The sequence below is a fragment of the Gavialis gangeticus genome, unplaced genomic scaffold (assembly GCF_001723915.1).
Source record: "Gavialis gangeticus isolate Ggan-Ray unplaced genomic scaffold, GavGan_comp1, whole genome shotgun sequence".
NCBI lineage: Eukaryota > Metazoa > Chordata > Crocodylia > Gavialidae > Gavialis > Gavialis gangeticus.
This window is the reverse complement of record NW_017729025.1, coordinates 86,452,406-86,464,793: the sequence shown is the minus strand read 5'-3', so window position 1 is coordinate 86,464,793 and position 12,388 is coordinate 86,452,406. Positions and strand designations below refer to the sequence as shown.

Genomic DNA, 12,388 nt, shown 5'->3' with positions numbered 1-12,388 from the left:
AAATTTAGCTGCACCTTTCTGGAAAATTGCCTTTTTTGGAGTGATGCATTCCAGATGTCCAACCTATCAAAGAATGGGTTGTTTAATTAAGATAACAGATAAGTAATTGGCACTTGCAATTTGTTGTTTATTCAATCTCTTGCTTCAGGATGCTTGTTCTGTTTTGTCTTGATGATTCATCTTTTCTCAGCGATACAGAGCAGTTAAAGATTTCCTAAACCATGGAAATACCTTAGATGGTAGTTTCTCAGAAGTGGAGGAATACACCTTCTATTTTGAGTTGACAAAGTTTTTTGATTTGCCTTCTAGGCTGCAGAGAGCAAAGACCCAGCATCATGTATCTGTAGACCTTATTTTTTCCAGAAAGGAAAATTTCAGGTAAAGCACATGTACATTTTTGTAATTTTTATATTTATAGACAATTAATAGCAGTATGGTAGACAAAATGTATCCTTATTTACCCCAATCCAAGATGAGGTTTTTTTCCCCTCATTCAACATGATGCAGAGGGGTGGAGGTGGGGAAGAAGCTCCTCACCTTGGAATTGAGTACATGGCTGGTAGTGGAGCAGGCATGTGCTGCAGCTCCAGCCCTGGCCCTAACCCTAACCCCAACCTGGGCTCAGGGTCAGAGCTGCAGCCACTGCCCCTTCACCTGCCCTGTGCAACCTCTGTTCCCACTCAAGTTCCCTGTCACTTCTTCTGCCTCCTTTCTCTCCCCCACACTGCTGCTTACCTTCAGTTGCAATTCTGGCTTTCTGGGCACAGATCAAATGGTGGCTCCAGCCCACTTCTAACAAGGCCGCACCAGTGGCGGCAGCTGCAGCCTTGGTTCCTGCTCCAGGTCTGACCCAGTCTCAGGGCCAGAACTGCAGCTGCTGCAGCCACTGCTGACTGGCTAGTTGGAGCCACCATGTACTCTGTGCCATGAGCTGGTGCAGGGCTGGAGCCATAACTAAGGGTAATTGGAAGGGAGGCAGGGTAGTGGGGAAAGTGTCGTTGCGGTGGCAGAAGAGATAAGGGGCAAGGTGAGGGGAAGTGGCAGGGGAAGGGCAGGGACCAAACACCAGGGGGCAACAGGCACTATGAGTGGGCAAGTGCAAGGGACAGGTGTGTTAGGGGCAGGGAGCAGGAGTCAGGCCAGTTGACGCTCCCATTGCCTGCCACCCCAACATGCATCCCGGCCACTGCTTTCTCTGCTGCAGTGGAGGGGAATGAATTAAGACCATCCTCCAATATGGCTCTAAACATGAACTTTAAATATAGAAAATTATAACAACAAGCTCCTAAATTTTCTGTGTATAGAATCAAATTATTGTTGGGGGAGGAGGCGTTCTTAAATTTGTAATCTTCTTGGATTTCAGTAAATATGGAATCACCTACAAGGATTTGACTAATGCAACATTCCAAACTCTTTTGCAAACTGGAAATTATATTGTATATCCAAGTTTACATTCATAAATGAGCATTATTTTGATACTAGATTCAATATATTTAACTTTGTCCTCAAACTGTGAAACTGCTGCAGGCTCTTGTAATGACAACATAGCTGTAATACAGAAATTGCCAGAAGGGAAGCTGGGTTTTGGCAGCAAAATAGGAGACAGTTGGAGCTTTTTGCACCTGGGAAGCTGTAAATGGTGATAGGATTCTTGGCATGCATGAGCTTAAGGCAAGAAGATGCAATATGGCATTGATTATATTTAGGTTTTTTTATTTGGAAGACTTTCTTTGCAACCAAGAGGGCTGGAGTTAAGTCAAGGTTTTAGAACACTTATTTTCTCTTTTACCTATATCAATAATTGACTGGCCAAATTGTGCCCTGTGGTTTGGTTTTTTTGTTTGTTTTTTTCCCCAAAGGAGTTTAGGGCTCACAGCTTCAGATGACTTAAACATTTTCAGATTAGGTAGAGATTCATGGGAGGCACATGCAGTTGGTGGCAAAAATAGCTTTACATAGATTCAGAGGTAGGATAATAAATTGAAAGATGGACCTAACCGTCAGCTGATTTGTCAGTCATCTGCATTTATGTTACATTGGGCCAGAATGCCCAAACTTGGCACGGTTGGACCTATTTAGTAATGGAAGAGTAAGATCTCCATTAAACTGGTTGCTAATTGGATAGAAAAGCTAAAGAGAACCTTCTCCTGGTGTCAGTGCTACCCTCAGAATCTAAGAAACTGTTTTTTAAATCCTTTTTTGAATGAGCAATATAAACCTAGATCTTGCCTGTTCGCGATTATTAGGTATTTACTGGCTTGTTTGTTTATAGCATTTTCATGTACTGTGTAGATATTATACATAGGTGGCAAGACTTCTTTTGCTGTTGTCCATGTAGTAAACCAGTGGAGGCCAACCTTTCAGGCAGACATGGCACAACTTAGCCCTGCATCCTACTTAAGTGTCACTCTGATTGCTTTCCCTTGCCTGATCCGTTGCTCTGTTTTTTGCTTCCTGGCATATTTGCTGCTATGCTGCCTGTCCCTCTGATTAACCATGTGCCACATAGAAAGGCTGCCCATGCCACTTGTGGCACATACATGCCACGGGTTGGCCACTCCTTCATTGAACTGCTGTATTGCCCATACTTAAAATTTTTCATTCTTCTAACTAATTGTGCAGATTAGTATAATGCAAAATTGTAATGCATATAAACTACAATTTTATGTATGTATAATAATAAATAAGACTACTGACACACACCACACTGTAGAATTTAAAATGCCTGAAATAGCAACAGGCATTAGCGCTTTAAAATATTGACATCCTGAGGTTTTATTTGCGAGTTTAATTGTGCAGCTGTAACTACATTTAATGAACTCCTCTGTGCTGATCTCTGTTTCTTTAGCCTCAGGTTAAATGGAAGCCACCTCTGGGAACTAGTTGATCTGTACTGACGTAGACTCTGCATAGCAAGTACATCGCATCAAGAGGTTGCAATGAGTGGAGGAGGGGAGCAGCCAGACATCCTCAGTGTGGGAACTTTAGTCAAAGAAAGATGGAAAGTGGTGAGTGTCTTGATTTCCCCCCCATCTTTTTTTTAATGTAACTTGCTTGATTATCAACATTTGCATGCATCATCCCTTATCCCATTCTTCTTTTCTAGTGCTTATGGTTGTAACAAGTGGGCTGTCCCTGGGCTGGTCCTGAATGTTGACCCATCCACTTTTCTAGGGCAGTATGCTCACCTGCCACACCTTTTGATGTAACTTAAGTTGTTCCCAGGTGGGAGGCTGCTCATTTAATTGCCCTGATGTCAAGGGCTAATACATGGCTCCTAATCTCCCTTTCTACTGTATCCCATGCCTTGCAGATGGCATTTGTGACAGGAGCATCTCCGCTGGAGCTTCTCTGTTGCTGGCTCTGCCTTCTTGTCTTGGGCTAACCGCCTGCCACGCCTTCATCTTAAATGATTGAGTGATGTAATTAGCGGGAGGTTGCCCACTTCAGTGCCCCTGGCACTGGGCATATATTTGCGGCTCCTTTTCCTCCCCTACACCACAGCCCAAGCCTCACAGATGGTACTTGACACGGTTTTCCCTATGCCTTGGCCCCCTCTCACTCCAGGGCTTCCCAATGCCCCCTCTCGCTCTGGGGCTGGGGTCAATGCACCCCCAAACGCTGCACCCTCTATGGCACCAGGGTCCCCATGCTACTGTGGAGCTCCTATGAGGCCTCCTCCAACCCCTAATAGCCTCACCCAGTCCTCCGGTTAAAACAGTGAACACAAAACATAAAGCCCCTAGTCTATAACATAAAACTACACCATCTGGTCAAAACAACATTCTATCCCTACCGGGAAAATTCTCCAACTCATAGACTGCATGAGCATCCCCTGGTTGTGGCTATCTTCTCCTTTCTCTCTGCACTGGCTGAGCTCCTCTCTCCTTGGCTGCCAGAGGGGAGCTACTCTCCTGGCCTCATGCTTAGGTTTAAGAAGGGGCCAAGCCCTGCCCCTTCCTGTCAGCTGATTGCCTTGGTTCCCCTAGCAACCAGCACCTGTGCTGCCCTGGTGACTGGCAGTTGAGCCTCCCCCTTCTAACCACGAGGGGCCTCTCCTGAGCCATTTCTGCTTTTAAGCGCAGGGCACCCAAGTGGTCTGCGACAGCATCCCTATCCACAAACTCCCCCGGCCCCTTAGCTGGGCCACAGTCAGCCTAGACTTAGGTCTGAGGATGTCCAAGGCCATCTGGGCCCTGGTGCCCACACTGGGGCTTCAATCTTTCCACATCCCCACACTAGAGCTTCTGTGCCTAATGCCCCTTGGGCCTCAGGGCCTCAGGCCTCACTCAGTGGGCCTGGGCCCTGTATTTTTTCTGTTGGGACGTGCTTCCCTAGCCTTTCCCTTCCATGGGAGGCAGTGGAAGCTGAGGCTTTCTGGTGCCCATACTCGCCCTTCACTGGGGAGGCACAGATGTGGCATTTCCTGGAGACTACCCTACCCTTAGAAGCCCCATTGCACCATCTGCCCCAGCAGGGTAGTTTTAGGTCATGCCCCAGGACCAGGAACCTCCTCCATCCCCATAGATCCTACCCTGAATCTCCAAGCTGTTCTGGGAGCAGCAGATCTCCAGCTGGGTGATGTTGTTCCTTTGGCTACCCTGCAGCAACTGCCAACTCTGCTCTTGGGGCCTAGCCTTATACTCAGATTCCCAGCCTCTCCACCAATCAGGCAGCCTCCTGTCTAACATGTGCCTGCCTGATTGGGCCTACTCCCATCTGCAGGTTGCTTACTTCCTGCTCAAACCCCTTAAAGTGGCAGGCACAACCTGTGCTCTGCCACAGTGGTGCACTATCACAAACCCCTAATCTCTACTAACCTATGTGATTCTGTTTTAAAAAGCTCAGTCTTACATGAAATAAAGGTGGGGTATTTTTATGTCAGTTTAAAAAAGAGGAGTTTTTGTTGTTTGTTTTTTTTTAACTCGGTTTCAAAAACCCTTGATGCCCTAAGGATGAGATTGTGGTCTGGATCGAGATGTTATTCCTGAATGAGCTCCAGTTAGGAATGTGGATTTAGAAGGATTTCCTGGGATCAATGAGCTGACATGTCGTATAATCCGTTGTATGAAACTGATAAAACTTCATCTTAAAACTGTTTAGCTGTTTTGCCCCTACCCCTTCAGGTAGACATTCCGGACCCTCATTTGCTAGAAGCCTTCTGATTTATTTTTTTCCCCTAAATTTTATTCATTACTAGTTTATAGCCATTTGTTCTTGTGCCAATACTGGCCTTTAGCTTAAATGTCTTTTTTTACCTCTTGGGTGTTAACCTGCCTCCAGAAAGTGTTTGTGTAGCACAGGGGTGTCAAACTCTCCTGGACCCTTGAGCCAGAGGAATGCCAAGGGGGCCAGTTTGCAAGTGGGATTGGGCTCCAAGACTCCACCCCCCACATGCCAGTTACAGCACCTGATCCGGCTGCTCTGGGCTCCATGCTACATGTGGTGCTGCAGGCGTTGTGTGTAGCACAGGTCCTGGATTGGGTGCTGCATGTGGCACAAATCCCAGATCAGCCAAAACAAGTGCTGTTTTGTAGTCTGGCCAAGGTGGGTGCCACACGTAGTATAGGTGCTAGACTGGCTGGAGTGGGCACCATTTGTAACACGTGGCAGCTGCCCCCACCAGACTGCCACATAACACCCATTCCAGAATCTGTGCTACATGCAGCACATGTCCTGGACTGGCAGGGTGTGACATAGATCCCAGAGCAGCGGGAATGGGGGATGTCTGGTAGGTACATGTTCCAGGCCCTGACCATGAGGCTGGGCAGGTGCATGTGGATCATCTCACTCCCAGGGCCAGCTCTGGGGGCTAGATGATGGGACTCCATGAACCAAATCCAGCCCACAGGCTATATCTTTGAGACTTCTAGTATAGTGCAATTTATATCCCCCATCAACTTTCATTTTACTAGGCTAAATAAACCACAACCTTTTTTTAATTTTCTCATAAGATAGGCTCTCATTTTTCCTGATCATGACTTGTCTGAGCTGGTTCAGGTTGAATTAATCTCTTGTGATCAGAAGTATCAACAGTGCTTTGTACAATGACCTTAATAGTTCCCCATCTTAACTAGAAGTGTCTCTTCTGGGACATGCCAGGTTCACACTTCGTTTTTTTCACAGTCTTAACATAATGGTGGCTTATAATCATTTTATGATTGACTAACAAGTGTGGGTCATTCTCCTCAGTCAGTTCCAAATGGCGAGCTCACAGCTTACAGCAGAAATTAGTGTTAGTTGTTTTAGTATAGTTGTATAATTGTTTTAGTCCTTATGTACGTGACCTTGAACTTTTTACTACTGCATTTCATCATTTCTATAACCTTAGTTTTCATGTTCATCTAGTTTATCCTGTATGACATCCTGATCACCCTTTCAACCTTGTCATCAGTAGGTTTCATTTAACACGCTCCTGTTTTTTGTAATGCGGTGGCTTATAGTTACAGATCAATATGAATACAAGTCATCACATTTTGGGATTTTTCATTTCTTTCTTTCCCTTTTTTTGGTGGGGAGTTATCCATGGTTCACTAATTTTTTCCATTTGAAAAATTTGCCAGAACTTGTGCATCTATTATTCTGCAACATCAGAAAACCCATTTGTGTGAATAGGTAGAAAATTACCTTGGTATATCTGATGCCTTATATATCTGGGAGTCATGTAAAGAATTGCAGTGAAAGTGGGGTTTTTTCCAGAATGTTTGCAACTGATGTCATTGTCTTTGTACAAACGTGGAGTACTTGTTTGGAATTGCAGGAAATCACCAGATTTTTTTTTTTTAAGCTTTTGATTTTAATTTAAAATTTATTTTTAACCAGTTAGAGCAGTAGAGAATATTATGAGGCATGCTTATATTTGAAAAAATGACTGTAAAGCTGATGTTGATGGGTCCTATGATGCATCTCAGTGATATCATATCTAATTGCCCATCCTCCAGAATGCAAAGTAGATGCGAAGGTCAGGCTGCATTTATTTCTTTTCACACATGATCACCAGTAACATAGTGTAGCTTGAATTTACTTAAAAATCCTGTTCAATTCATCAGGGACACTGCTCCAAGTTTACTCTAGAATAAAAATTATAGAAAATCTTAATTTTTGTTCAAAATGTATCCTCTCTAGATACTTACGTGGTTCTTACCATTGTAGCAACTGAACATTTCTCTCAACCAATAAAAAGTATCCTCTTCATCCATCCTGGTGCTGTAGCCCAGGGCAGTTCAACTTCCCTGTGGCCAGGGGGTCATACAGAGTGCCATCCATATGCTGTGGGGTTGAGCCTCTGGGATCCTGCCCTCTGCTGTATGGGTAAGGTGGCTGTGGGGGCCTGCAAGCTGCATGTGGGCTGTGATTTGGATTGCCCTGATGTAGCCAAATATTATTCCAATTTGCAGATAGGCAACAACTGAGACATAAGAAAGATTTGACTTGCTCAGTGTCACATGGGAAGTCTGTAGCTGAGCTAAGAATTGAACTTGGATTTTCTTAGTCACAATCTAGTGTTTCATTTACTGGAACAGAAGTGTCAAACTCATCCTGGTCTGGATCTAAACTGCTGGGCTTGTCAGTGGGCAGAGTGGGAGGGGTTGTAGCAATCATGGTGGTAGGTGTGGGGCAGGCAGCTTCAGATAAGGTGGATGCTTGCTGTGATGGAGGTGGCACAACTGGTGGTGGGCCAAGTGGGGACAGGATGAGCAGGACACAGCCCTCACATACCCCCCCCTGCTGCTTAGTACTATATCTCCTGGGACTTGAGGGGCCTGGATTCTGTAGCAGGACCTGCCCACCACTAGCTGTGTCTCCAAATTCTATGAAGCAGTATGACACAGGTTTTATTGGAGCTCATGTTTGACACCTCAGTACTAGAACATCCTTTCTGTCCATCTCTTTTCTACCTCTATCTCCAGCTTACACATAGAATATGCACACTAGTCTATTAATTTAGAAGATGCCATTTTTTTGTTCGTTCCCCTATATCAAAGACATTGTAACGGGGCACAGGGCCTTGAGATGTGTGTGCCTGCCACTCCTGCTATGATCATTGTGCCTTAAGAACTGGTGATTGTCATCATAGGTCAGGTGCTTGCACCTAGTTTCATGTTGCACAGAAAATTGCATATAAAACTTCCTGTCCTTAAGCAAGGCAGCAGATGGAAGAGGTCCAAGGTCAGGGTAGAGCTTGGGAGGAAGAGCTGCTTCACCTCTCAGACAGATGGTCTGAAAGGGAGAGATGCCTTTAGAGAATGAGCTGGCTGGGGAAAAGCCTAACTTGTGTGGACCTGGGAAGCCCTAGAGTAAAGATTTTAAGGATTGTGAATAATACTGGGAATGGCTACTAAAAGAGAACAGTGTTTTCTCTCCTCTCCTACCTGGAAGATGTAAGCCTCTGAGAATTATTACCCTTTCTGGTTTTTGATTTTCAATTGACTGGCTTTCATTTGTCTCTTCTACGGTTGATAAGTTCCGACAGAAAGACCTTAAAAAAGGGTTAGTGCTTAAAATTTTACTTCCCTTTCCAGTTAGGTGATACTGCTCACCCACATTTGGTAATGGTTTAAAAATATTTTTCAAGGACACAGGTGTTCCTTCACATAATTTGATGCCTGGGTGGTATGAGATTTATTTCCATATACATATCCTTGTTGTCTTTACACTCTGTGACAAGTGTAAAGACCAGACTGTGAATTGAGCATGTGGGTCTCCCATTTGATTGTGAACAGTTCCTCATTGAACTACTCTGCATAGGTTTTGATGTTTCTGACTACTATTCTGTGAAAGTATCGTCTTGTTAAACTATTGTTAACTAATTATTAGTTAAAAATATGGTCTATCGTTAGGTTAAGAATACCCATCTGTTCTTATGGCCTAGGGCCTACTTTGTAGAAGGAGGTAAGAAACAAAAGGAAAGGATGGCAGTTGAGTAATACTGGAAAGAATTTGTAAAACCTGAAATTCTTCCTCAAGCAAATAGCAATCCAGCTGATTAATGTGGCATTGTGCCTAACCTATGAATATTGGTGGAATTGTCATTTCACCAGTGAATTCAGTTAACTTTATGCTGGTCTGTAAGGACCTGATCCCACTCATATTGGTTAATGGATAGAGATGTTGACTGCGTTTGACTGTATTTACAGTAAGACGCAGGTGTTCTCTCTAGAATGTGTAGAAAAATGGACTTTGAATCAAATACTACAAATATAAAAAATTAACAAGTAAGTTAACTTGTAAATATGGAAAACATTACTGTGCAGTTTAATAGTAAAGTACCAAGTGTTGCCTATTTGTTCGTGATTTGTATGTAACTGTAATGTCTCGTCTGTGCCCTTAGTATTGGGTTAATAGAGATTTGTAACCTGCAGTTTGTTTGATTCTGCTTTCTCCCATGCTGTATCGTGCCCTATGCAAACATAAAGAAAAGTAATATCTCTGTCTCAAAGAGCATATCTCTTAAACCAGACAAATTAATGCAGACAAGGACAAGAAGTATGCCGTACAAATAAAGTGGCCCAGGTGAAGATTGATTCTGACAAGTTAATAAGCTTTGACAAAAATTAAATATTTTGAGTTTCCTGTAGGCATGGCAGAAGTGTACAATCCACAGGGATGTTTACCTTTTTGGATCAGTTTTAAGGAAGTAATTCAAAGCATAAGAAGTGATGTGGAAGAAAAACATGGCAAGGATTGTTGGAAAAATGGACACACATTGAATCTAAGATGATGTTAGAAGATGAAAGAGTTCAAAACGAGACCAGAAAGTTTTGGGGTAACGGGGAGTATTTAGGACTTTGCAGTCAAAAAATGGGGGGGCTAAAGGAAGAGTTCCAAAGGGCAGTGTGCTTAGAATAGTGAATAATGTTAGTGGCTGTATTCTGTATCGATTTTAAAGGCAGTTGATCTGCATGTGGGGGAGTCGGGGATAAGGAAGGTGTGGGACACAATAATGGAAGCTTTCACCTGGGCGGGGTTTGGCTACAGGGGCAGAGAAAAGGCTAGATCTTAGAATACGTAAAATAAGGCCGAGTTAACATTGCTTTGAGAAACTTGGCTCTGTTTAATTGACTTCTATGGCATTAAATTCTTTCTTTCATTAAATTTGTGCTCTGGTGTTCTTTGAATTGCAAGCATAAAACTTTGCTGCTTATTGCTCAGCTATTGACTACCCTTGTGTACTGTATGTCAATGTAGAATGTGATCTGTAGATTTACTTGGTGTATTTTTAATTTGCAATAAGGAAATATCATGATCTAGTTACTATTCCAGCCTGCAAAATTTTTTGACTTCTTTCCCCAGGACAAGCCTGTGGTTTGCTTCCCAGTGGTTAGAAATCTCTTCTCCCCACTTGCCATCCAGGACCTACAGGTTGAATGTAAATAAGTATATTTGGATGTGACTAAATTTGCATGTTGAAATGTATACATTTGTGTGTCGTCATGGCGCACAGCCACATGAGACTTTCTGTATTGCAGAGCTTGCCCTCGCTGTAAAGTTAACTTGGGTTCTTATTTGGATCTTGAGTAGTCCTCTTGAGAGAGTCTGTCCATCTTCGTGTTTGCATGTGTGCATCTCTTCTGACCCTGCTCCCCTTCACTGCCCTTATTTGAGTTCAATGGTCCTTTATACCTGGGCTTAGATGGCTTATCAGGGGTGTCATCTAAAAGTCCAAGCACTACTTGAAGGTTGAACTGCTTGCATAATCATTCTGCAGTGTGGATGCAGGCTAAACAAGCTGTAGAGGAGTGGGAGGGGAAGGTAAAATCTGTCAGTTGTTAAACTCCTAGGCGTGTGTTAGAAATGTGTGTGTATCTGAATAGGAGATGCTTGGAAGTTGTGGCATAATCAAATGTTGCATGTTTTAAAGTTGCAAGGCACAAAATGCAAGGCTGCTCTGCAGTGCCCTCAACATTTAAAAGCGGTAGAGTGAGATGGAAGTGGGTTAAAGAGTCTGAAACAGGCCATCTCTTTGCTCATCAGTGGCACCACCTCTTTCTATATTTGACTTCCATATCAGTGTTTGACTTCCATATTTACTCTAATTTTCTATAGCTTCTATTGCAATCTTCCTGTTTATAACTTAGGGATGCTTTTAGGTGGGGAACTAGTTCAGGTTATGAATTGCACACGTAGACATGCCCAGTATCATTATAAGTATTTTCTTTTATTTCAAGGTGACAGTACACCTTCAACAGACTTCTTTTTTCCTAATTGTTAAGAGGTTATTGAAGTCAAATGGGTGTTAAAAATAGTTATAAACATTTTGATAAAAAAAATCCATTGACTTATCAGTTGTTTTGGTTTAACTATAAAAATGTGTCTGAATTCAGGTTTGGTGGGTTTTTCCCCCTGGGGGGGGCGGGGGAATCCTTTGAAAGTCATATTTTAAGCAGCTATTAATTAAGCAAAATTCTCCTTAATTACAAAAGTGAACCTCTTCTGTCCAGTAAACCTAAGGCATTTGTAAGGTTAGGGAAACTGGTTAGTACCCAGGTGACTTTTTTTTATACATTTAACTGAGCTGCTATGCTCTTGGCAAGGAAGAATTTTAACTATTTGATAAAGACTTTATTTGACTTGCTAAATGTCCCATCTGGATACTTTTAGTAATTTTTTTATTTTTCTGTAGTGGAAGAAACAGTTGGTTTGGATGGCAAAAAAATGACTTAACAAACCTGTCTGAAAGGTGCTATGAAATGCTGTATTTGACATTTTATGCACTACTTTCTTTTGGCTCTTGACAGATGGAGAGGGCTACAAGATGTAGCCTAGAAAGGAGAAGTGAAATTATGAACACAACTTATTTCATGCTTTTCCAGCTTCCTTTCTTCATGGTAGGAACTTACAAAGATAGATTAATCTCCATCAGATGATTAAATACATATAGGAGGTATTGTTAGAGAGGCTAATATGCTGGGTCAGTGCCTAGCTGGATGATCACCAGATCATCAGAATGCTTAGACTGCTTTCAGAATAGGGTAGTTGCATGACTTAAACAAATGACATTTAGAAAATCATGGCAGAGTAAAAGTAGCAAAAATGCCATGGGTATATTTCTTAGTGTGACCTTCCCATCACTGTAACTGGAGATGTGAGAGAGAGAAATTGTTGTATCAGCAAAATCAGTTGGTGAAACAAACCTAGGCCACATACAGTTATGTTTCTACTGGCAGAATCCCTGCTCTTCCAGCAGAAACCATGAGTACAAGTTTTTGGTCAATTTCTCTCAAGGAGTATCTGTACTCTTTTCCCCCCCCCACCTCCCACAAGACTAGGGTGGAGGGGAACAGCCACTGTTCCCCGGAACACCCTGATCTGGTGAAGGGGGTGTGTGTGTGTGTGTGTGTGTGTGTGTGTGTGTGTGTGTGTGTGTGTGTGTGTGTGTGTGTGTGTG

The 12,388-nt window shown here is 43.0% G+C and overlaps 1 protein-coding gene across 1 annotated transcript in view; it reads left to right on the top strand.

Annotated features, from left to right (window-relative positions):
* The first annotated feature begins 288 nt into the window (after nucleotides 1–288).
* Nucleotides 289–12,388, top strand: part of TTBK2 (tau tubulin kinase 2) — a 220,708-nt gene continuing 208,608 nt past the window's right edge. The window contains exons 1-2 of the mRNA XM_019519088.1: nucleotides 289–378; nucleotides 2,849–3,008. Of these exons, the coding sequence (XP_019374633.1) occupies nucleotides 2,940–3,008 (69 nt within the window). The 5' untranslated portion in view covers nucleotides 289–378; nucleotides 2,849–2,939. The remainder of the gene's footprint in view (nucleotides 379–2,848; nucleotides 3,009–12,388) is intronic.